At 37.1% G+C, this 25,230-nt stretch overlaps 1 protein-coding gene across 11 annotated transcripts in view; it reads right to left on the reverse strand.

Moving 5' to 3' along the window:
• The window catches only part of KIAA1109 (KIAA1109 ortholog), a 92,092-nt gene that overhangs the window by 50,736 nt on the left and 16,126 nt on the right, over positions 1-25,230 (reverse strand). For 10 of the 11 annotated variants that reach the window (XM_039378376.1, XM_039378377.1, XM_027741541.2 and 7 more), the window contains exons 7-29: positions 24,124-24,205; positions 23,397-23,590; positions 20,930-21,009; positions 20,291-20,441; positions 18,528-18,684; positions 17,668-17,746; positions 17,279-17,370; positions 16,333-16,450; positions 15,753-15,908; positions 15,078-15,175; positions 13,917-14,095; positions 13,665-13,771; positions 11,903-12,111; positions 9,353-9,580; positions 8,677-8,814; positions 8,212-8,388; positions 6,361-6,489; positions 5,811-5,930; positions 3,545-3,822; positions 3,182-3,432; positions 2,500-2,758; positions 1,273-2,116; positions 388-458 (exon numbers count right to left, since the gene is read on the reverse strand). In XM_039378376.1, the coding sequence (XP_039234310.1) occupies positions 388-458; positions 1,273-2,116; positions 2,500-2,758; positions 3,182-3,432; positions 3,545-3,822; positions 5,811-5,930; positions 6,361-6,489; positions 8,212-8,388; positions 8,677-8,814; positions 9,353-9,580; positions 11,903-12,111; positions 13,665-13,771; positions 13,917-14,095; positions 15,078-15,175; positions 15,753-15,908; positions 16,333-16,450; positions 17,279-17,370; positions 17,668-17,746; positions 18,528-18,684; positions 20,291-20,441; positions 20,930-21,009; positions 23,397-23,590; positions 24,124-24,205 (4,197 nt within the window). The remainder of the gene's footprint in view (positions 1-387; positions 459-1,272; positions 2,117-2,499; positions 2,759-3,181; positions 3,433-3,544; positions 3,823-5,810; positions 5,931-6,360; positions 6,490-8,211; positions 8,389-8,676; positions 8,815-9,352; positions 9,581-11,902; positions 12,112-13,664; positions 13,772-13,916; positions 14,096-15,077; positions 15,176-15,752; positions 15,909-16,332; positions 16,451-17,278; positions 17,371-17,667; positions 17,747-18,527; positions 18,685-20,290; positions 20,442-20,929; positions 21,010-23,396; positions 23,591-24,123; positions 24,206-25,230) is intronic. The other variant, XM_039378379.1, reaches the window with a different exon arrangement.

Below are 25,230 nucleotides of genomic sequence, written 5' to 3' on the forward strand. Positions count from 1 at the left end.
TAATTCTTATTAGAATTACTAGGTTTCTTCTACTATATAGCTTAGAAAGTACACAAATATAATCTCAGGCACTCCCTAGATTCAAGTTCAGCTTTTGGCCATGCAATGGACACTTGCCATTACCACCTCCCAAATTAATATAAATTAAATTACCATTTTTAATCTTGAAAACATACAAGTGAAATAATTTAATGTGTATTTTCTCTTTGACCAAACCCAAATATTTCATAATAGAATATCCTGTTCTAAAATATATCTGGTACTGAAAACTACTGCTATAAATCAAATTTTGGACGGGCTAGCAAGAGTCAAAATATTTAAAAAGAGCACCAGGAAAATTCTACTCTTAAAAAATATGCTAATAATGTTAGACAGTATTCAACTTACTTAGATGTTGATCCTGTGAGCTGCATGCCTCTGTCCAGTAAAGAATTAGCTGTGAGACCCTGTTTAACAATCTAAGATAAGAGTGCAAAGAAATTTATTACATTCCTTCCATACATGAAAAAAAAAAACCACCAAGGAGTCTTCAAACATTCCATTTGCAGTTTTTTTCTTGTAAGAATCCCTCATAAGCAGATTCTCCAATATAGTATACAGAAACTCCTAGGTTTATTTTTTAAATTACTTGAGAGATTACTGTGAAGTTTTTAGATAAACATTGACTCATTGCTTTTAAAAAACCCTCAAATACTAACCTACAGAAGGTTTGCATGAACACAAAGCTTTTCCTGCAAAATCAAAACTAATTGAATTCCAGAGGTCAGACACCTATTTTTTATCAAGTCATTTCCATTATTTTTGATGTATTTTGTTTCAGCTCCTTCCTTAAGCATGTATGTTTCTGTCATTTAAAAAAAATCATTTGCTAAATCTGAGTTTCAATTTTACTCTGAAATAAAGCACTTAGAGCCAGGATTATACTTGATCAGTATCAAATATACTCCTATAGAAATTCTGTATAACATATTTTAAACAAAACTCACATAAATATCATTCAGCTGTGTATCACTCAACAGGCAACATTTTTAAGAGCAATAATGACCATTCAGAACACACATCTCATCCACTGAATTCTAACTCCATCTTTTCCTGTCCACAACTTCCCAGCCACTCAGCCCCATGATCTGAAGTCAAAAATTCAAGCTATTCCTCAACAAAAAGCAAAGAAATTTCAAGTTTCTTGTAGCCTTATTTACACAACAGGTGTACTAAGCAACTTTAAGTTATTTTGAGTTCTTACTACTTTCTCTACTCCTCCATCTTCCATACCTTAAAAGTTGGGACAGAAAGTTGCTCAAAAGAGGATGAACTTTCTTCACTCGTTGGTGTGTCAAGATCTAAAGGGCGATGTAATGAGGATTTTGAAGTTCTTTTGTTAGTTGGATGCTTTACTGACCAGTTGATCACCTGGAACTGCGTAAGATAATTTTGGTAACATGCCATTACAGGCTGCTGGGAAGTTATTTGCTCACGTTCCACAGTCTTCTCAGAGTCCATGACATACATGTTATCAACATGCTCATCATCTCCTCCCAGAGCTGAAACAAATGAAGCCTGTGAAGGATGAGTCTTAATTGGCAACGTTTTAATATCTTGGCTAATTTCTCCATGGATTGTGCTTGTTAAGGGCCCTTCCACACTATGATAAATAGACCCTCTACTGTATTCAGTTTTCTGAGCTTGCTTTTTTCTCTTCTTCCTCCCTGGATATGTTCCTGGACCTTCATCACTACTTATTGGCTCAAACTCCTCTGCTGCAGAAAAATAAGCTTCGCTGTCGGCCATCGACATGCTGGAGTCCATGGAGCGATACTGGTGGAACGAGTTGGAATCTGCAGAGGGAGTGTATGGAAAAGAACCAAAGCTCCTCCTCTGCTTTGGGGAGTCCAGGACATTCTCGTCACTGCGAGACACGTCGCTGCTGAACTGCACCCCCACTGGGACAGGCTGCTTGTCTCCGTAGAAGGCGGCCGTGAGGCTCTTGGTGCTCCCGAGCCGGGCGGAGCACACGGACGATTGCCGCTTCAGCGGGGACCTCATGGGAGACTGCCCAATCGGCCTCTCCTGGCTGCCAGGGGACGCAGGACGGCCCTCTGCAGCCTCAACTGCAACACTGGAAACAGAAATCACAGGTTCATTTGCTTATATTGTTATTAATGCTTCTCTTTTTACATTACAGAAGCCGTCAGACGCATCAGTGGTTCTGCGACTTTCTATTAGCGTGGTCATTAGTTTCATAATGCTGATTATACACTAAATTCTGCCATTTGTTAGTCCATTTATCTACACAGAGAGGATGTAAAAACAAACATTAACAGCAAGTGCTGTCGTCTTACATGCTGGATTTTCTACCATTATCAGCTAATCATCCCCTATCAGGGATCCAAACTGACATTCAAAGTAGGAAATGTACTTCAGCAGCACCATTAGAAAACAACCAATGCTTTATAAATTGCTAAATCCAGGGCTTATTTTCCACATTCAGAGAGTACCAACCTTCCATGACCATCTTCCCTTTTGGCACCAGACAAGAACTCCTTCTGTCCCAGGTGATCCTCCGTGGTGGATGAGGGGCTGTCCTTCTCCCCTGCCAGCAAGGGCAGTGCAGCGCTGGAACTGCTCGTTTCCTCGGAAGAAGATGAGGAGCTGTGGGAGCGCAACGGCACTTGGAGGCTTAGGTGTTGTGCTTTCCTTTCCATTTCTATACCCATAGATCTGCAATCCCAATCTTTCCTTTTTACACCATTTGCTTTCCCTAGGATCAGAAACGGAAAAGGAAAATTGAGTATCTGACAACACACCTGCAATGGTCTCTTCCTTGCCCACTGAAATAAAAATCCTTATTAAATAAAAGCATCCTAGCATGTTGCACTAACAAAAATTAATAACATCACAGCATCAAAACATCAGATTGTCTTGGTAGGCTGCTTTCTACATAAGCAGAACAGACAAGTCAAAAAGAAAGGGTTTTACTCAGAAAGGAGTTGCATGTTAATATAAAAATTCAGCATATGAAAGCTTGCTTACTACTTTAAAGCTCTGTCTGCTCTTAGAAGGGCCCATGCCACAAGAACACAAGTAGTTGTAGTTATTAACCAGAACTGTAAACATTATAAAAAGTTAGGAAATTATATGTTTGGCCAAAATAAAATAAAAACACAGTACAATGCATTCTCACCATCTAAAATTTTAGGAATCTCTTTAGTAATTATCCATTCTCCTGGTTGCAGTAGAGACTGCCCGTAAAACATATCAGATTCTGCACTTGTGCTTGAGAAAGCAGAGCTGCTTGAAGGTGTCAGCTCCTCAAGTTTGAAAAAATCCAGTCCTGTTAAGGTGCCGCCGAAGAATCGACAACCACCGAGACAGCCACACTTGTTCTTGCTTCTCTTGTTTCTCAAATTATCATCAGGCCACAAAAACCACAACCTACAAAGGCAGAAACACAGAAAACAAAAACATGACCACGTTTAAATTCAGCAAAAGCAAGATGAAAAGATCTCTCTCTCTCCAATGCACCTCCTTCAATGGTGTCTCTCACCTCTTAGTTCGGTTGTCGTGTGTTTCTAAGAAGTGTCTCTGCACCTCATGTTTCGAGGGATGATCTGCAGCCAGAGCAATGTCAGCAGTGATGAGCCCCAGGTTGACAGAGCCAGCTTCCAGCCAATATGCCCTCCTTAATATGGGCTGGAGACCAGTCCTGCAGTTGTTCACCTGCTCCACGTACTGTCTCAGCTGAAGGTCCTGAATGGCAGCACTGACACCTTCGCCAACAGACTGGTTGTGCAGGTTGCAGTTGGCAATGCGTATGGCACCCATCTGAAAATAGGATTTAAAGCATGAACTCTGTTTATTTGCAAGTAAAACAAAGAGAGAGTGGCCTTAAACCACTTAACACACCACATAGCACATAGTCCAAAGAGATCTCTGTGAATTATTCTCTCCAAAGAAGCAGTTTTATATGCAGGCAAGCACATGCACAAAAGAAAGCAAGCTTAGAAATCCATTTCTGCCAGTTTTTAAAAAATAAATAAAATCTCTACTTAGAAGTCTTTGTAAACAGATCAAAAAAGAAAGCTCAACTTTGGACAGATGTTGTAATGAAACTTTAAAAAAATTAAATCATTAACTTCTTCACTGTCATGAAAAAAACTAAGAAATGAAAACTTACAAAATCAGATTGTTTGATATTACACATATCATGCTATGTCCTTAGACTAAAACTGCAATTATTTACTTTGAATACAAAACTGTATTAGCTGTACAATTAATAAATACCTCAATGAGACGACCATGTTAACCACTGCAAAACTCAAGAAATTCCAGATCCTAAACCTTAACTGAGATCCATATGAATTGTGTTATAGTAGCTTCTAATGATCACTCTTTATTTCTTGTTTTGATGCAATTCCAGTAGTTTTGGTGAATCAAACAGGAGGTTGCCCATCAAAGATGATCCAAAAGCTCTTGCTTTAGCCCTCCTGTGGAAAACTGGTCACTATAAACTAAGCCACCTGCCCAGACCATATCAATCCTCCCCAACACTGGTGTACACTAAAACAACCACAACATAACCCTGCCACATGCTTCAGAATTCAAATAATCTGAAGACATTGGACCAAGTTTCCTGCACAGCTTCACTCCTCTCCAAAAAGTCACCATGGAGCACCTGAAATTTCAGCTCGAGTTTCCAACTTGAAAGCAAGAAAAGCTGAAACATAACCCAGCAACCCACAGGGTTAATATTAAATTATTACTTCTCATCTCTGTCACAGATTATAAAGAAGCACTTTTTTTTTAAATTTGAATGAAACACATTCAGGATATAATTTTCTAGAGTGGTTCAGGTTATTAAGCTGCCTTTGAAAATATTGCCATTCATATTTATGCCTGCAGACACAGTTAATATTTGTGATGGTGCTTTTTAATATTGGATTCAAAAGAATTTTGAGGCTCAAATATATTTTTTTACTGCCACAGGGCAGCAAGCCATTGAAATGATGAGATACCACGTCATTAAAAAAATGTCTAAAATAATTATCATAGATTCTTGCTTGTAATGTGAAGCCATGCCCAAAACCTTACATTTTAAGTCTACTGTTTAAGACTGAATTTATTAACTAACAGCACAACTCTTAGTCAGTTATATCAGCATAGCAGTTTTCTTCTTTTCTGTTGTTGCCATAACTCAATTACCTCTAAACTTATATTTTGCTACACTCAGTAAATTATTCCAGATTTTTCCTGTGCAGCAGGATAATGGAAGAATTTCAGCTCTTCTCTGCACAGCTCTTTTTGAACAGAAGATTCAGTCAGGCAGTGGCACTAACACTTCTCCCTTCTCTATCAAAGATACCTCTTAAAGAGCTGTATCCCACAAGAGGATCATGTGTTCCTAAGCACTGACTTGTACAGGATCCATAGCAATCATTTCCGTTTGCTGAGTTACCAACTCACAGCACAAGTTCTTAGTAGTTCTCAGGTAAAAACACTGAGATTTACATTGCCCAGTGTTTTCTGAATTTTTTACACCACTCCTGCAGCTTCCACTCTTACTTTGGCAGATAAATACTCCTCCTTACCATTTTCCAGAATCATTAAGGGAACTTAATGATTAGAGTAGAAGCCAAACTGACCTACTCCTGGCCCAGTCCAAGCCAACCTTTCATCACTTCAAATTTCAGAAATTCTGCTTAGTCCATTGCATGTAAGCAAGCAATTAATTCAGGTACCTATTCTATCAAAAAATGCAAAGAACTCTATTGACAAAGAAGCATTTCAATTGCTGTTAAGAGAAATATTTTTACCTTTATGTTGGTGGCACAGCCATGTTCTACCACGTACAGATCTGCTCCATCCATGGCCAAGCGTGTCATCGTGTACTTTAAGTCATCAGATGTTGGGCATGGCCCAGGCACACAATTCATCTGGAAAAAAGGAAAAAAAAAAAAGGAAAATACATTTAAGCATCTAGTTTAATGTGTGCCAATCCTTTCATTTATGTTCTGTTTAACAGAGGCCTAATACTAGAGCAACAAGGAGTTATTTATTCTACAGTATCAACATGGGTATGATGGGGTGTTTCTGGCTGAGGTTCATTTTCCCTTGTGCATGTTTAATTCTTCTGTTCAGCAATGTCAGTGGACCCAGCTGGCTCTCCTGGCTTCCACTGTGTGTATCCACGGGAAAATCCAAAGAGAATCATTTTTCTTTTAAAACATAATTCTCATTTATCAAAGGAAACATTCCATCTGACTATATACTCCACGTGTCCTGATAACGTTAAGGCTCCATTTCTGAACTGTTTCAAAGAACCTGTGCACATATGGTGAGCAATTAAGAGGGATGAAAGGGTACCTTTGAGTCACAGAACCGACGATCAATCCCGTGCTGGCAAATTACTACGGATTTGGGCCTTTCCAGTTCGAACTCCCGGCACACCACATGGAATACAAAGGTCTGCCCCCACTCCAGAAGACATGCCAGCTGTAAGCAAACAACAACAGCACATTGTCTAACAGCACCTATGCAAACTGAACTTTTGCTGTTCAATGGAGAGCTGAAAGAACAACACCAAAGGCTGGGAGGTGGGCAGGGGTAAAAACAAAGACCCCACCATACCATTCTGGCTATTTACACAAAGGCTGTTTCCTGATTTTTATCCCTGTGCGCACCATAACACGCAAATGTTTTCACGGAAAACATTGTGACATGAAACAATTTCCTAAATTATTTCCTAATAAAAGGCAACAGCTTTTCCTGTTACAAACTGAGAAATTCACTGTAAAGACAGAGGTCTCCACACTTTACCACAAAGAATACCTCAAAGTACTTTACTACCATTCATAATTTAAATGGTCAAACTTGCTTATGTGTAAGCAAGTTACATTTGGAAAGCAGAAGAGTGCTTTCCAAATGTAAAGTGGTTCAACAGAGCACAGCTGATTCTTGCTAGACCTACTAATTAGCCTATTGTTGATTTAAGTCTTTTATAGAGTTAGCTCGCTCATAAAGGAAATGATTCATGACTGTCTGCCTCTGTTGTGAGAGGGAAATGGGTTTTCTTTGGCTAGCCAAAGGAAAGGGCACTTAAAATCAGCAGTAATTTAAATGGAATTTAATACAGCTGTGACTGTCCTGCACAAAACCTCTCCTCCTCCCTTTTGTGTTGTCCCTTCACAAGTTCTTACAATACATCACACTATGAGAGGAAAAAAGCCAATGACCCTGAAACAGCAAATTCAAGTTCTGCTCCATAGCAGTGCTGACAACTAAAAATAAATAAAAACCCTAGATGCTGCATGCAATTGAGAATGGCTTTATAAGGAAAGAAAATCCTTAGGTTCCATTAAGCATTTAGAAATGTTCTTTAACCTTAGAGTACTTTGAATCATCTATGTTTAATTTCAAATCACAAAGCAGTGCAGTAAAAACTACAGATTATTTAAATCAGTGGCAGCATTTTGGGAAATATCACTATTAATGTCTGTACATATAGCATGAAATTGTATCTGGAGTCTGTTCTTTAGATTTACTGAACCTGTTTCCTGTTTATGTGCCTTATTTTGATTTTATTTGCTTCAGAAGTCTCATGATGAAACGTGTTCAATCCTAGAAAACAATGCCCATTTTTAGAGGAACAAGAGGATGTAGAAGTGTCTTAAAAAAAATTAAAAATAAACAAAGCAAGCAGTAATTAGTAAATAGAATTTATGTACTTTTCTCATGCCTCAGAATACACTGGCAAAGCAAACTTCTTTAAAGAACTGGCAGATCACAGCAGAAATAAATCAAAGCGATCTGCCTGGATACATTCATCTATCATCCATCATCACTTGGAGCCATTCATCTATCTGGAAAAATAAATGTATCATAAATGGCACAACTAAAAGGAGTTAGTGCTAAGACTGAACTAATAAGATCCAATACTGGGAAAGCAAACTGTGTTCCCGTGGGACCAAGCAGCAGAATTTATGCAGTGAGCAGCAGCACTGTCTCTGACTTTACAACGTGACTTGGACAATACTTCATTTGGCACCTCCTATCCATTTATAGAAATTATTAGATTTTCAAACTATAAAGGTTACTTAAGGCACAGATGCATCCAAATCCAGCTAAGACCACGTGCTTTCCAAAAATCCATGCCATACCAGTTCTAGAAGAAAGAAGAAAGGTAATACTTCAAATTAAATAGTTTTTAGATGGTACCTGTGGGGCTGTAACTTTGGCTGTAAGGCTCCCAGCCTGGACATCTATGAGCCATGCATATTCCAAAGTATCACTTCCAAGGGGCAGACCTTCTGCTGAAAACATGGCATGAGCCCTCAGCTGCAGCCCTGACAGGCTGATGTGACCCTCCCGAAGAACCTCATCCACTGCAGGTCTCTGTCAAGGACAAGGGAGTTAAAGGCAATTCTTTTAAAAAAAAAAAAATCTTAAAAATAATATTTCCTAGACAACCTTCTCCAAAATGTTTTTAAGCAAAATTAAGAAAATGCAATCTTGTCTTTTGTGCGTTTCACTAAAACACAAACTGGACAGAAACAAAGATTTTAAAACAGGATTTTCCAACAGGAAAGTTCCTAACAAAAAGGAATTCAGTTTTAAGATCAACACAACTTCCACAATACAGACACATACATGGAAACATGTAAAAATCAGATTACTGACTACCTGATAGTTGTCATTAAGAAACAGATTCACTGGAGACAGTACAAGCTGAAGCATTGTTTCCCTAAATCCTTTCTTCATCTCGAAACACAACCTTTCCAAGAAAGCTGTAGGGCACTCTGGACCATCTGGACTGCAATGCTAAAATAAAAAATAACCACATCTGTTTCAGAAAATACACAACATGGTTGAAATTTTGAGATTAGTGGCAAATCTCTGAGTAGGAAGCATGATAATTTTCCTTCAAGTGGATACTCAAAAAGAAGCCTGTGAAACTTTCGACAATTGCATAAACAGCAATTCAAGACTATTTGGGCAAATCCAATCTTTTATTCCCGGGGACCTCTCAGAATACAGCTGCACACAGCAGAGTGCACCATTAGAAGACAGATTTGCTCATTAGCAGAGAAATCATAATGGTCAATCGAAAATATCACACAAATTAAGTTCAGTGAATAAAAATCATATAAAAAATTATCCAGTTCTGCCTCCCAGATAAGCAAAACAAATGATGTCTCAAATCAGTTTAGCCACGGTTTCAGCAGAGAGTATACACGCGCTTTGGTAAGCACCACAGTGAATAAACATTCCAGGGAATTAAATTTAGCTCCAGATTAAGAAACTAAAAAAATAAATAAATTAAATAAAGCAAATTATTTTAGGATTTTAAAGCACTTACCACTGGTAATCGCCCATGCACTTTGTACAAATTAACAAGCACAGTGATATCCCAGGGGCGTAAAGTGAGAGGGTGAACTGGTTTGACTGAACCTTCGTTCTCTTTTTTGTCATTTTCCACTCCAACAGCTGTCCAGCCAGAGCTTGAGGATGTTGACAGGGACAAAACAGGGCTTGAAATAACCTCCTCAAAATCAGTGTACATGTCATCTTCCCCGAAGTAATTTTCCTAGGAAAAAGAATTATGACATATAGGAAACAAATGAAAAACATGTAGACAGTGTATTGAAATACAAATCCAATCTTCTTCTGTGTGTTAGTCCTCCCTAAAATAAGTGGTATAGCAACAACCTACAGCTAAAGAAACATATACTTCAATTTTATGAAAACTGGATAGTTTAAATGAGCAAATTTAGGCCATGTGCTTTCAGTAGTTTTAGCAGTACTGGTATTTTAGATGAATGTAATACAAATATTATTATTGACATTTTTAAACAGATTTTGTTCTTTTAAAGACAGATAACAGAGTAAGAACACAAAACACATCCTGCAGGAAGTCACCCTCATCCAATTTTGTTTCCAACTAGAAGTCTTAAACATGCTTCTAAAATGTTAGATCATAAACACTTCTCACTCGGGTCTAAAAGCCACCTTGTTTGTAAGCAAATCCTCCTCAATTATCTAAAACCAAAGTAATTTTGCCAAATACTACTGGGAAAGAGAAAATCTATCACTAATAAAAATTAAAGAAAAACCAAAACACACCTTCTTCTATTTTACTTATTAAATGCATCAGAATCAGATTTCTGAGAATTTGTCACGCCCTTGCCCTTAAAAAAAAAAATAAAGAAGAATTTTCTTTGGGTATTTTTTTATAAGGCAGACCCAGCAGAGGGTGGTAAGAAATCCAGAAAGTCCTTAGTAAGAAACAGGGTGTGCAACACCAAAAAACTACTTCCCAAGATTACAAGGCTTAACGGTGAATGATGCATGGACAGGAATCTCTATCACATGCATTAGAAAAGATAATGAAAACAAACTGGAAACAACATTTCAACCACAAATCGGGAAAACAAACATAAAAAAAAACCTCTTAGAAATTCTTCAAGAGGTGCTCCCAGCACAGCTGGACAAAAAGATCAAAACAGAGCCATAAAAATTATAAAAAGAACAATAAATGCACATTTTTAAAACAAGGTATTAATCTAAAATTTCCCTTGAGATTTAGAAGAGAAAAAGCTAGATTTCATCTGAGAAATCTGCACCTAAAAATTAAATCATTATAGAAACAAGGATCTAATGTAGCACTGTTTACATCTACCTCCAGAGGCAAAGAGCACTGAAGAAGTGCTGCTTTGCTTGGAAAGACAGAACTACCTCATGAATTATGGGTTCCAAAAAAAGGGGCTCAATAAACAATTCAAACATGGGGGCTTTTCCTCTGCATCAGGAGAAATCAAGCTTTCCAAGATGCAACACCGGCCTATTTTTAATCTTATTTATTTTATCAACAACATGAAAAAATAATGAGCTTATTTGCAAGTCCTATACCCTAAAAAACTGCTATTCATTGCTTACATGCAATGCTTATATAAATTCATGAAAACTACTGTTTCAGTGATCCCCTGTCTCAGAAAACTCCTTATCCTCTGACTCAAAATAACAGCCCGGAGAGCATTACCTTAGCCTAGATCTGCATAGGTTGAAACAGACCTCCAGAGAAAACAAACAAGCAAAAACCCACCAAAAAAACACCCCAAAACCACACAAAAAACCCCAAACCAACAACCACAAAAAACAACCAAACCCCAAGTGTTTCACTGGTACTCAAACAGAACTGTTGTGTTCAACTGCCTCTGCTCTTGTCACCGCAAGGGAAGGTGAGGGAGGTGGGAAGAAATTCAACTGTTTCTAGACACCCTAAAAAATCAGGAACGGAAGAGGCCACAGCAAAAGCAACACAAGCACATTGTAAAGAATAACAGATTTACATGAAGGAAAGGATGAATCATTCTTCTTCACTATTTATTGAAGTAACTTTTTAAATTAAGCTTATTCTCCTGGCCTTCCCCACTCCCCTCCATGATCCCAACTCCAGAAACTTCACAGAATCTAATTAAAACAAAATCAAACAGATAATTGGGGCACTCTGCAGAACTCAAAATGCACTAAAAGTATGGGTTCTGCTATAACTTGGCATAAAAAGGGTTGTTTATATAAGCTCTAGTTATAATTGTGATTTTATGTTTTATTTTACTGCTGCAAAACTCCAAGAAGAAATTTTCGGCACGTGTCCAGAGCACACACTATGCCTTGAAAGGAAAATGATGCTGATGTGGGTCTACATATATATATATATATATGTATATGAATTTTTCTCATAAGCCTGTGCCAATTGAATTCATCCCTATCAACAAAGTCATTCCAAACTAGTGCTTCCAGAAAGTTTCCCTCCAAATTCACGTCTTCTGCGGAATTCCAGTTTTCCATTTCAAACTCATCGTTTCCCTTTCCTACGTGTGGCCATTCACAACTGTGTTCCCATGCCTACCTTTATGGACAGAAAGGCTTTGAGCAGGGGTCCATAGAGGGTTATCTGGGAATCTGGGGAGAGTTCCAGTTCCACGTGGAGCTTATCCGGGGGCAGCTCGGAGGGGTCGAGGGGCAGGCGGGTGGAAGCTGTGGGAGATGAAATCACACTGTCGGTTGTTTTCTGCGACGGCCTGAGCACAGACAACATTGTTTCTTCCATTTCTGACACTTTGGAACAAAATAAAGCAGAAAACAGATTCAGATCACAAGCCAGGCTTCTGCTGGACAAAATTCGGTGAATATCAATGTGTATTAAAGATATAGCTTGTATTGTGTAATTATGTGAACGTGTCTGTGCTACAGAACTGGTTTCTCATCTCTTGTAACTATGGGAAGACAAGAAAATATAGAATATTTTAGTCCATGTTAATTATGCAAGAGAAAAACAATCCCTCGAGTTCTGAAAAAATATTCCATTTATTTATCTTGCTTTTGAAGTTAAACAGAGACATGCTTTTATTTCAGCAGCATAGAAGATTTCCCACAACCCACATCTACTGCAGAGTAAACAAAAGGGAATAAACATGAAAAGTGCAAAAGTTGTATTAAAAAACTGACTCAAAAAAAAAAAGAGAACCAGATGTTGCTACCGCAACAAACACGTTCTATGAGCAGCACAGATTAGAAGGAAACTGGACTGTGCTGGATTATTCAGTGAAGGAAGCTGCAAAATTACCTGTGTATGCACCAACTTTCAAGTGCAGGTTTCAATTGCTACCATTCTGAGTAAATGTTTTCAAAATGTGAAGAATGCACATTTGACACGAGCTGGCAGTCTCACAAGAGCACTGAATGAACATCTGCAAAATCAATCTTACCTTTTTCTGCTTCGTCCTCTAAAATTTCAGTTCTTTTAGATGTGAATTGTTGGAACTCAAAACCTAAAAATGCTCTCCAGCATGTCTTCTAACACCTGCTGATTGAGGCCCATTCAAATTAGCCCTCATTATTCTTCTAATACCTCTCCTTCATCAGTTCTCCTTCTCAACTTGAAAGAGTTTTATGTCACCCCATAACTTCCTGCATACCTCCCTCTGCATTTAAATTAACTTACTTGTATCTGTGTTTAATGTTTTATAACTTTTTTTGCAAGCACATGCTTAGAGGATAGTTGTTATTTAGAAATATTTAGGCAGTTAAATTTAGAAAATTCTTCGATATTAGTGTTAGACTGACCAGTTTAACACTCATATCTGGTGGCCATGGTTCTTCACTTCAACAGGGCTACAGTGAAATCTCAGAGTTTCATATCCATAAGTGGAAGACAAAGTGATTATATATCACATATAATGTGTTCAAACATTTAAATCCTAAGACAACATGACTATATCTGAAGGGAAAAAAAGCTTAGAAAAGCTAAGAAACGTGATATTGCCAAAAATATCGTACTTCCTATTGAATATACCAATATTTAATATACCAAGTGGTATTTTGTCTTGAGCAACAACCCATTTAAGAGATCCACTTTGTTAAGGACAAGGAGAAAGGAACTGCAGACAGTATCCTCTTTTTTCCACAAGGAACTGGGACACAGTCTGAAATTTGGCAGCATGAAATGTTGTCAGTTTTTAAATCAAACCTGGTGCATTCTAAAGATCAGCACAGTCCCATGAGACATACAACAGCAGTGGAGTTCCAAATTCATTCCTGCAAGTGTGATCCAAGCTCACAGCAGCTTCCAAAACGAAACATGTTAACAAGAAAAAGGTAGTGACACTTACAGGATTGCTTTAGCTGCTCATCTGCCTTCTGAGGATAAATTGGGTGCCATGAGTAGTCGATTGTAAACATCACACTGGGGACTGTCCAGCATTCAACCCATCCAGCCCTTTCAAAAAGAGACATCACGCTTTTATTTGAAGTCCAATACTTCCATTAAATATCTTTCATGAACTTATGAAGTTGCTTTAATCACAAATGAAAGAAGCAAATATGATGAGCCAATATAAACATAAATCCAAACAAAAACTCACTCTTCTTGAGTGATGTTCCTCCATTTGGGTTTGCCTGTTTTCTGACCACTCTGACATTCTGAGGACATACAAGACTCAGGATTTATTTTATTAGGCTGACAGTCTTTCACCAGCATAAAGAGGGAGTATTTACTAGGATGACAATCTGGTAGGTACAAATGAAGATCAACATCTTCTCCCTAAAATCAAACATTAGGAACAGAGAAGTTCACTTTCATTCACTTTATGCACAGTGCTCAGGCTATTTGCATATGTATGTGTCATCATCTCCACTTTATAGGCAAAGTTAGACAAGAAATCTTTGTTTTCCCACCACCAATTTCTACTACAAACTCAAGAGTTCTATAGTTCTGAACACTTACAACTCCAGTAACTTGCACATAAAAACACACCAAACAATCTGTAAAACACAGGGGCACAGCTTTCAGTGATTCCTGTTCTTTTGTTGTCCAAACCATACTGTTAAAGTCATGTAGCGGGCCCAAGGCTACCCTACATCTCAACTAAATCACACTTTAAAAAGAAAAAAACCCCATAAATCAATGCTTTCTTTGCTGTAAAATTATATAAAATTATCAACATCCCCATCAACTAGTTTTTTATTTTTAGTAGCAGCAGATAGATTCTATTTCAGGGAAGACAAGAAGTACAGTCTTTCAAAGAATTATCTGCATCTGTTAAAAACACTTTATCATCATTATCTATTCTACAGAACCTCTTAAAAATCTGGAACACGGCTCTGCAAAACAGTTTGGGGGTACCTGCTCCAGTATTTGATTCTATCATTGAACATACATTAGGTTTTCACATTTCATAAATGAAAGGAAGCAGAATTTCAAGTGATAAAATACACACACTGACTAACAGCCTAAGTATATGTAATAAATACACATATTAAATGTGTGTATATATGTATGTGTGAAGCACATGCTTGTATATATTTTAAGAAAGATTTTTATTTTTACATATATATAAATAAAAACAGTCCATGATTAAATGCTTCATACAAGCAAACTGAAACCATTTGCCTCTGTGTTACTCAAAGAAAAATTCTATGAACTTAAATGAAGTGAAATAGAGTATTTTTCTTTCAGGATAGAGATAATTGAAAATGTCCTGATTCAAGAAGCTACCTCATATTTAGAAGAAAAAAGAACTTACCCTTAAAGAGAATCTAGTATTGCATGTGGTTGGAACAAAATCAGTGAAAGGCAGACTAAAAACAATGTTCAGTGTTTCTCCACAAGCTGCCAGATAAACTGGGAGAGAAGAGGAAAAACAACAAAAAAAATCTGTCAAAATTACTGCCTATTTTGTTCTTACACAAGTTATCAAACACACAGGTAAAAATAATGAAAATATATTAAAGAACTCAGAGGAAATTGCCATTTTAACTACAGTGTATTTACAGTAATAAATTACTGCTATAAATTATTCTCAAACTATTTACTCCCCATGGCTTGTCCGTTCTAGAAAGACACTGTACTTAGCACTATGAAATTGCAGGCAAACAATAAAAATATCTGTAGTATCTGATGCTTTTCTTTATTGCTTCAGACATCAGTTTTTGGACAAGAAAACACACATTGAAAGTTCCTCCGGTTTCTAATGAAGTGTTGAGCTCATTTTTAACTAGAAAACAATTTAATGATTTTTAATCCACCATCTTCTTTCTATGTTGAAATTATAAGATTTGAGCACAGTGTAAACCACTGAAATGCTGAAATATTTGAATTCTATCACTCTCTCTCTCTATATATATATAAATATACACTGTATATTTTGTAATAATTTTGCAGTATGTACTACTTCTTCCAAACAAAAAAATGATCTCACCATTCTCTTGTTGTTTGGTGGAACAGTCAATCCAATTATGTTGATTTGCTGCCCAAATCATTTCAAATTGATGAAACATGACTTTGAAGTTCCACATATATGGAACAAATGAAAAAATATCAGGTGCACTATCACTGGACCAGTCTTGGATCAAATCTAAATCCACACAAAGTAATAAAAGGTAAGTTAGTAGCAATCAAATGAGAGATTTCTTCTTTTAAGATTTCAGTGTTGTAGAAGTTCATGATTGCCCTGAACACATCAGCAAACAACATTAAACAAATCAATAACTGTGATAAGAGATCTGATAAGAAATAAATTTAAGATCACTTAACATAAATGCAGATCAAATTTAGTTCAGATATCAGAAAATTAAATTATGTGTATCTCTACTGAAAAGTAAGAATATCATGAACTTAGACACACAGAAGCATCAGGAACTTTGTTCTCAGAAACAATTTGTTGTCCTAAATATGAGAAACCAGACAACCTGACCTTGCACAACTCAGCAAAATTTGACAAGAAATCCCAAAGAAAGAATATTTAATTTGATATGTAACTTATTTAGTAAAGAGGTTACCTGTAAAGAAGCTTTTCTGAGCAAAGATGAAATGATAGGTTGCTTTATAAACCTCAAGCTCACATTGCCACGTCTGGGGCATGTTCCATATCCGGGGATAGCTGGCATTGATATGGAACTGTGAACAAGATATTAAAGCACCAGAATTACCTCAAAAGATGACAATGCTTGACCCTGTAGCTCAGCAGTTTTCACATATGTACCCTGCTGAATAATTAAAATTGTTCTCCTGCTGGGATGAACAGAAGGCCTCTCCAGTTCCTTAATAATTTAATCTCTCTTTCTGCATTTGAAGGTCAAGTGTTAGTATATTAATTTATTTGGAATGGCATATCATGAATCTGCTGGAGTAGATGTACCAAGCAATTTATAAACAAAAGTTTTCATCAATACACCAAAGAAAATCCCTCAGAATACAATATTTTTCAACCACTGATACAACTCTCAAATTCAAACATTAAAAAATATGACCCTAATAAGGTCATTTAAAAAACAATAAGAGGGGTAATCTACAGAATGATAGTATTGTAGAAGTGAAATGTTAGGCAAACAAAAGAATAACACAGTATTAGACCTGTCTCAAGTAGTTCAGGCACACTTAAGTACTTTTACAGTATTTATGTGCACACATTCTATAGCAGAGCTAGTGAGTGTAATCATTTATTAAGGCAAAGCCTGTATGAACATGTGGCTACACAGGAAATGAGGCAAGATCTGTAAATGAAAAACACTAACTTGATATATAAATTATGTAAGTCACTGGAGTTACATGTATGGTTATGTGTGTATGTATAAATTCTTACACATATAGTCTTGCAAAATACATTCAAAAGGCATTTTTCTCTATTGTTTAATAACCTAAAGGCTGCTCCATAGAAAAATAAATATATTCTTCATTAAAAATCCTCTAGAGATTGAAGTTCTATGTTTATTAATGCAAACTTACAGCCAGCATTTCTGCTTCCAGGAGAGTCCTGTACTGCATACTGCTCGTGGCATCAACGTGCAGAAGCTGCCCTTTAATTGTGGGTGAATAGCCTGGCAAACAAAAGTTATCAAATAATCATTCAGACACAAGAGTTACACCAATATTTAAACATCCTTCACCAGAGATTTCAGCAGGCCACTAACAAACAAGAAGTATCCTGATGGATTCACACCTTAATGTCTTGCAGTGAACTGGGCAAGGCAGTATTTTTATTCCTTTGCATAAGAATATACATCTCCAAGTCACAAAGGAAGAACACTACGAGACATTCACACACACAGGAATTAAGATAACTGCTCAGGAAAAAAAGATTAGGAAAAAAAAAATCAGGCTTAGCCTTAACTCACCATTTTCACCTACTGTCATGGGAATATTTATTTCCAAATATGATCCTGCACCAACATTTACATGTACAGCATTAGTTTCCTGCATTGCAAGAAAGGAAAAACGATCCAAACATTATTTCTAGGTTTGTTGCATCAACCAGTGTACTTCATACCTCTGGTTCTCATTACCCACACCTGGATTAAGGCACCTGATTATTCAAGTCTTTCCCACTTTTAGAAAAATTCCTGATGAACTACCTGTGTGCATCGATACCAAATAACACCACTTTTAGGCTTAACAAATGCTGAGGTCCACTATTACAAACAGCATAATCTGATCCAAGGTATGTGAGGGCAGGTGAATATGTATTTCTAACCCATTCAGTCCCCCAAAAAAGAACAAAACAGGTATATAGTGAAGTTATACTATATCCCATTTATAAGAGTGGCAACAGGGGAAAGAAAAATCCAAATCCCTACACATACATGTTTTGTCTCCCCCAACATCACCTCTCCAGTACTATTAGATATAAATTCAATATCAGAAGTTATTTCTCTTTTCATCATGATGAGCTTCATCATAGCTTAAGACTGCCCAGGAAATGTCCAGATCATGAATTCCCAAGACTGTAGAAGCCAGCATGGTTTAAGATGTAACTTGAAGGCTTAAAAGAAACTTTAAATAAGCCAACAAATTAATGCCTCTCAGAAAATACTACTCTTTGAATGCTTTACTCATAATTACTGAAGACTGAGGCAAAAATCACCCAGCTTTTAAAACCTGCAATAAACACCTGAGACAAGTAAAACTGTGCACAACCAAAAAGCAGAGTGGAACCACAGAAGACAAGTTAATTTCTTGATAAGGTTTCATTATTTACCCTATTTTTGGTAAAAAGCAAATCAATGGTGGCATCTGCAATAATATTCATCCGCAGTTCAAAAGCAAGGATCTGTCGTGGCTTCCCAGGTTGAGCAATTTCTGAGACTTTCATAACTTGGTAGTCTGGTGGGAAGAAAAACTTCCACAAGCAATCCCTAGTGGGGAAGAAGAAAAGAAAAAAAAAAGTTGTCTTTCATTCACTGAAGAAAACATATGTATATTTATGCATCTGTTTGGTTCATTCAATTATTTTCCTTTTAGCTGAACTTTTAGACAACCAATGGGTGAGATAAGAAAGAATGTTTGTTTAGAATCTTCATCATGGGAGCCTTCCAATTCATGACTGAAATTTCCAGAAGTTTCAATGACAAGAAGTTACTTTTGGACAAAAGCCATAAATGGATTAGAACAGAAATATTTTAATTCAGAAGGCAAACAAGGTATTTTTTTCTTATTATTTCTAATCCTCAGTTTACAAATCTGCTACAAAAACATAGTAGGAAGTTATCTATTTTGCTTCAGTTTGTGCACTAATAATTGATGTAATGCCCAGAAATAAACAAAATACAAACTTTAGGACCTCAGAATGAAAATCAAATTTCTACAGATTTATAGAGGAACATGCAACTACATGACAGGAAAGGCACAGCAACGAAGCACAGACAGCAGAGCTTACACAGGTCTCAAGAGGATGGAAATAAGCCTTTAGAGGGGGTTAATAGTTTCCTGCACCAAGCACCTGACCATTGTAGCAGCTTCAAAGTTTCCAAAACTCCATGTTCTATCCGTGGCACGATGCAAAAATTCCCAGTATGGATCTCTGAACTCTACATGCACTGCACAGGCACCAAACTGCCTTCTGCCAAGCCAGGTAAGATTATAAAAAGCCTACTGTTATAGGGCAGGCCTTCTTTAAAGTATCATTAATGATCCACTGCCCTCATGTTGCTAGTAAAAAGTTCTAGAAATTGACATTTTCTCTTAAATCGTCTAGGATTATTTTTATATATATATATATATATATATAAAATGACTACTCTTTGGTCTGCCATCCTCACACTCCTAAGGGACAGTTAATCATAGTAGTTTCACAGGAGAATTAGTGAAGGCCAAGGAGAAGTATCAGCCTGTAATTAATAGGGGAAAAGAGAGAAAGCACTGATGATGTCACTTTTACTTAATAGTCCTTTATTCTCTCAACAGTCCCATTGTCCTCACCACAAATACTCATGTGCAAAAGAGAGAAGTAGAGCTCTGGCCTAATATTTTGTCACTAAAATAACTAGATAATAAATACTTTGCGGATCACATCGAGGAATTGATTATCCTAAGCAGGGATGAATTATTCCCCCCTCATTATTTTCATAGCCAGATTTCTATTTCTCTACAATTTCCTCACAAATATGTAGTGTATTCCCACCCATAGAGCTTGATAAATCTAAAGATCACCAATTAAAAAGTTAAACCCTTACTATGTAAAACTTGATAAATAATAAAACTACTTTGCTCACAAAAAAGGGGACTTTAATTTATTAATTTAATAATAAAAATTCACAGAGGGGATTTAGGAAGGCTAACAAGATAAACAGCAAGGAATTTTCTAATCTTAAACCACTGGGGCAGGACTCCTCTTTCAGGCTGTCCAGTCTACCCTAACTCACACAAATTAGAAGTCTGAGCAATCCCACAATGGAAATTAATGTTTTCTCAGTAATATTAGATATCAAAGATGAAAACTAAAGCTGTAGATGATGGTACTACCTTTGCCTATCAGCCCAAGGACCGTAGTTGAAGTCTGTTCCTTTTCCACACACAATGTCCAAACCCCAACAGGGTGGCAGATCCTGTAATTTGCTGTCTTCGTTGCTGGCTTCTCCATCATTACTTTCCTCTGTCTCCTCTGGTACAAGACCTATATCACATAATACAATAAACAGATTATTAAAGGAAGCTGCTTCAAATTAGCATGAAAAATGTTTGCTAAGCACAAGACAGTTGAAGTGTCCTGATGTCAGTTTTATTTGAGATCACCATAGTATGTAAATACAAAGACATAATTCAGTGCAGACTCCCAGTGGAAAGCTAAGAAATATGACCAAAAATCCTTGGGATTGTCTTAAACACAGCTCACCAGTGTCAGTGATACACACAGCAGTTTTTAAGGATGCTTTTTACCAATACATGCACATTTAGTTCCAAATCCTACTTACAAACCTTGAAAGAAAGATTAGGTTAAAATAATTTCTACAGACAATGCAAGTAAATGAAAAGGAAGACTTAAGTATAGTAGACCCAAAATTAATCATAAAAATTCAAGAAGTCTAAGAAGAAATTGTCTAGCAAGTCCAGCAGCCTTCAAAAATCCCTTAAAATGTTATGTTTGTATTTAACAGAAGGTACCTGGTTCATCCATATAGTAATAGATGTCAACATCATTGGATTGCATCACAACAAAACCTTCACCCATCAGCCTTGGTGGTCTGTAATGAAAAAATGGAAAGATAAAGGTTAAAAATCCACGTGCTCAGATTAAGCTTTATGAATTCAAGTAATTTGAAATGCAACATATTAAGCATAATGAATTTGCATAATGATTTGCCAAAAAAATACTTGTTCATTATGTTGCTGTTATTATTATTATAATTATTACATCAAATAACTTAAAGTTTAGTTATTTTAAGCATGAGAATACCATGTTCCTCTCCACAAAGACATTTCTCAGATATTATAAACCACAAGTAACTACCAAAGTTTTACTTTCATTGTTTCTTTCTGTCAAGAGTTCCTTTCTCCTTGTCCTATATTGTTCTTTCACCTGCTAATTGTTTTCTTACTAAAATAGCACTCTAAACCAAAGGGACAAGACATTCAGTAATTAGACCATTAGTTAATAAAAAAAAAAAAAAGAAAAAAAGCTGTTCTGCCTCAATAACACTTCCCTCAATATAAAAGGATGTGATAAAACTGATAGACAAAACACTTCTCCTAACACTATTATACCGATATATTGTAATCCCTTTCTTATAGTGCTACCACATGTTAATTTACATATTAATATATTCTATAGTAGTAATACTATTGTAATGTGAAAATTCTGGTTTTACTGCAAAACGTGGTTTTGCAGCTTTTCAGTCACTTTCATAAGTTGTCACTCCTAAACCAAAAAAAAGCCAATTCCAACGACAGAAACACACAGTGTAAGAGCGAGACCTGTTAGAAGCACATTGCCCATTACCCCACAGCTCATTTCAAGGGCAGGACAGCTTGGAAAACACACAGAAGGCAGCAGATGCAGAGACCATGCACTGCCAGAAGTTCTTCAAAAGCAACAGAGCAGGAACCTTGAAATCAATTTTACTTTGCGAGTGAAAGACTAAATACTTTAACAGCAATTAGATAATGGCAACGAACGATAATGACATTACATCATCATTTTCAAGTATTTCCTAATACCTATCCTGAACTTCCACTTCAAGCCTGCTGGCTTAGTTGCTGCTCTCCAAACTTGCTCTGCTTTGACCTGCTTTTCCTAGCACAGTTTCTTTTTTTTTTTTTCCTTGGATTTTGGAGGATTTATTTGCAAAGGGCGCTGGAGATGCTGAGGTGGGCGTTTGTAAGATAACAGGACAGTTTTCAAGGTGAGCTTTTGATGTTTGTATTGATTAGGCAGTCTCTCACAAACTTCACCAAGTCACTCAGCTGTTTGTCATACCTGCATTGCCTGCAGGAAATTCTGAAATTTAAAACACCCAGCTTAAATTTTAAGCCAAAGAAGCATAAGAGGGCAGGGTCTAAAGAGTTAAACACTCTCCATTTCCAGTGAACTGGGTAATTTGTTGAATCCGCCCAGTAAATTAGAGCACATTTTGTGCATCCTTCAGCCATCAGGAGCTGCAGGGATGGTAAGAGCACAAAAAGAAAATACTTAGAGGAAGCAGGAGAAAAAGCTAATAGTTTGAGTATCTTAATCCTATTTTGTTTTAATCTTGTTTGTTTTCAATATTAGTTGGAGAAATTTCCTTTGTCGTCATGTTGGAAGAGCAAGATTCTGTGCACATCCACAAAATGCCCTTTGGAAAATACATAGAGGCATATTACAGACAGCAGTATTTGGCTGATAAAAAGCCAATTAAGGTACAGTCAAATGATGTACAGTTTATTTTATTACTTCATGCAAGCCCTCTTGCTTGTGTTTGACTTACTTCAGCTTGTTAAAGCTGCATAACCCCACTTATGCAGAATACACAGAGGTAAAAGGATCAGCCATCTGCCTGTAACAGATAATATGATTTCCACTCCACCAAGTATTATGCAGCTTTTGCCCATTTTTTTTAAATATTTTCCAAACCATATGTGAATCAGCTTTACAGAAGTCAAGACCTTAAACCTTGCATTTAACTCACAACTAGAATATTTACCACTGGCAAAGCCTGTGACCAGCTGTAACACCTGAAAGAAGGAAAATAAAGTGGAATGCGGGATACCTCAACCCTGGAAACATCCAAGGCCAGGTTGGAGAGGGCTCTAAGTAACCTGATCTAGTTGGAGATGTCCCTACTTATTGCAGAGGAGTTGAACTAGATGACCTTTAAAGATCCTTCCCAGCCCAAACTACTCCATGATTCTATGTTTAATCACAGAGCAGAACACACACACACACAAATAAAAACTTAGATAGAGACAGAAAACCAGTACTATTCTCCACACACAAAATTGTTTCAAAGATGCAGAATTTAAAACCTTCAGAGTGGTAAAAATGCAACTGTCTAAACACACTAAGTAAAATACAGAAAGACAACCAACATTGTCTTCTTTTTACTAAAATAAACAATAAAATAACATGGATATAAAAATACCCCAAACTTACTCATCGTTTTGCAGACCAACATATCTTGGACTTGGAACCAGCATGACTCTAACATTTTCCAGTTTTCCTTTCACAATGTGCATAAACTGATCGAGGTGGCTCGAAGGTGGTTTTGTGGTGTATGTCAGAAAGGCATCATCAAAGTTAATGCAAAGTGTTTGTGGCTGATAGTGATTCCCAAATGCCAAGCGACCCTAAAGCAAAAAGCAAACCCAATTTCTCATTATGCACTCCTCCTTTATATATATGTATCTATTTACCTATAATAATGAAGTTTAATCAGATATATGCAAATAAAGACCATGGACAAAAATCCTGACCATAATCTGTGCATTACCTAAAAGTACTACCTCGTACATTAAACTCTCAATATTCTCTCTAAGTATCTCTATTAAAACATACAGGAAGAAAAGAGAATTAAAAACCAACTCCAAACACCTCTGAAAAGCCCAACACCCCACACTTTTTACAACAACATTCATTACCTAACTTAATTACTTGGTGATATTCTTGAAATCCTTACAAGTCTAAGACACTGGTATTTCCCAAAATACTGAGAACATTACCACATTTCCACCAGCACCAGCAGGATTTGTGACTCTGTCAGGGGAGTGCTGGTGGTGTAATTTTAAAACTTTATTAAAGCACGAAGGAGAACAAAAGCCTCAAATAGAATGGATAAGAAAAATGAATGGCAAGCTTAATTTTTAAGGACCTTGTCGCTTACCGTGCTCACATTGACTTTAATGACTGGAATAAGTGACCTCCACGAAGAAGAAGGGTCTTGAGATTCTGTTTTTACTTTAACACTAAAGAAAAAAAAAAAGGAGGGGTTATTATTTTGTCTTTTCTTCAGAAGAACTAACCAAATTATTCTTCTAGGGATCTTCAGTGCACAGATCTTGGGGAACACTTCTTCCCTAGCAGATTACTTGCCAACTCCTCCAAGCCTAGAAGAACAGCAGGAAGCACACAGAGCTACACCTTGGCTGCTGACACAGGTAGAAAGCAAGCTGCCATGGTTAACTCAGAGCAACAATAAAATAAATCTTCCTCGGGGGAACTTGGTCTGTTCTAAATACTCCTATTGAGGCTTTTTCATTTCCCAGGACATTTCCTTCCTCCTTCCTGTGCCTGTCAGCTTAAGATGGAAACACAAAGGGACTGGCTCAGAGGCACAGTCCTTACTCAAACTCAGGATTGACACAGCATCCTGCACCTGCCCACTAGGTAATTTAGTAACTGGCCAGCAGCAGTGAAAGGACCCAAGTCTCATTAGATCTTCCCTGCTCCTGACAATAAATCAGTCTGGTGTGATTCTGCTCAGAGAGAGACTTGCTATTGAACATCTGACTCCACTACACGTAAGCCACGTGGAAAAACTCCTTATGTACCCACACCATGTTTTCTGGAGTACCCCATAAAGAGGAATTAACAGAAGAAAGTTTGTGTAGCTACCCACAATACCACAGAGATCCTCACATTTTGCCCATTCAATGTCTTGAGCAGCTGTTACTTCTACTGAGCAAACCCATCATTATTCTGCCAGCACAACCCTCTTCAACACACGCTCCCTTTCTACACTGTATTTCAAACAGATTTTTCAGCCCGTCTCTGATCATTAAACAAGAGTGTTTGGTTTGGTTGGTTGGGGGTTTTAATTATTATGGCAGGAAGTCTGAGGAAAGGGAAGAGATTTAGACTTTCAGGCTTGTCAGTGCAATTTCTCTCTGCTGTGCTTCGATCATTTGGCCTCCAGAGCACACGTTGAACAAAACATTACCCAATTAGTTCAGGCCTTTGCAGAACAAAGCATCAACAGAACAGCAAAATG

The sequence above is a fragment of the Pipra filicauda genome, unplaced genomic scaffold (genome assembly GCF_003945595.2).
Source record: "Pipra filicauda isolate LSUMZ 115617 unplaced genomic scaffold, ASM394559v2 scaffold136_size1984543_pilon, whole genome shotgun sequence".
Taxonomy (NCBI): domain Eukaryota; kingdom Metazoa; phylum Chordata; class Aves; order Passeriformes; family Pipridae; genus Pipra; species Pipra filicauda.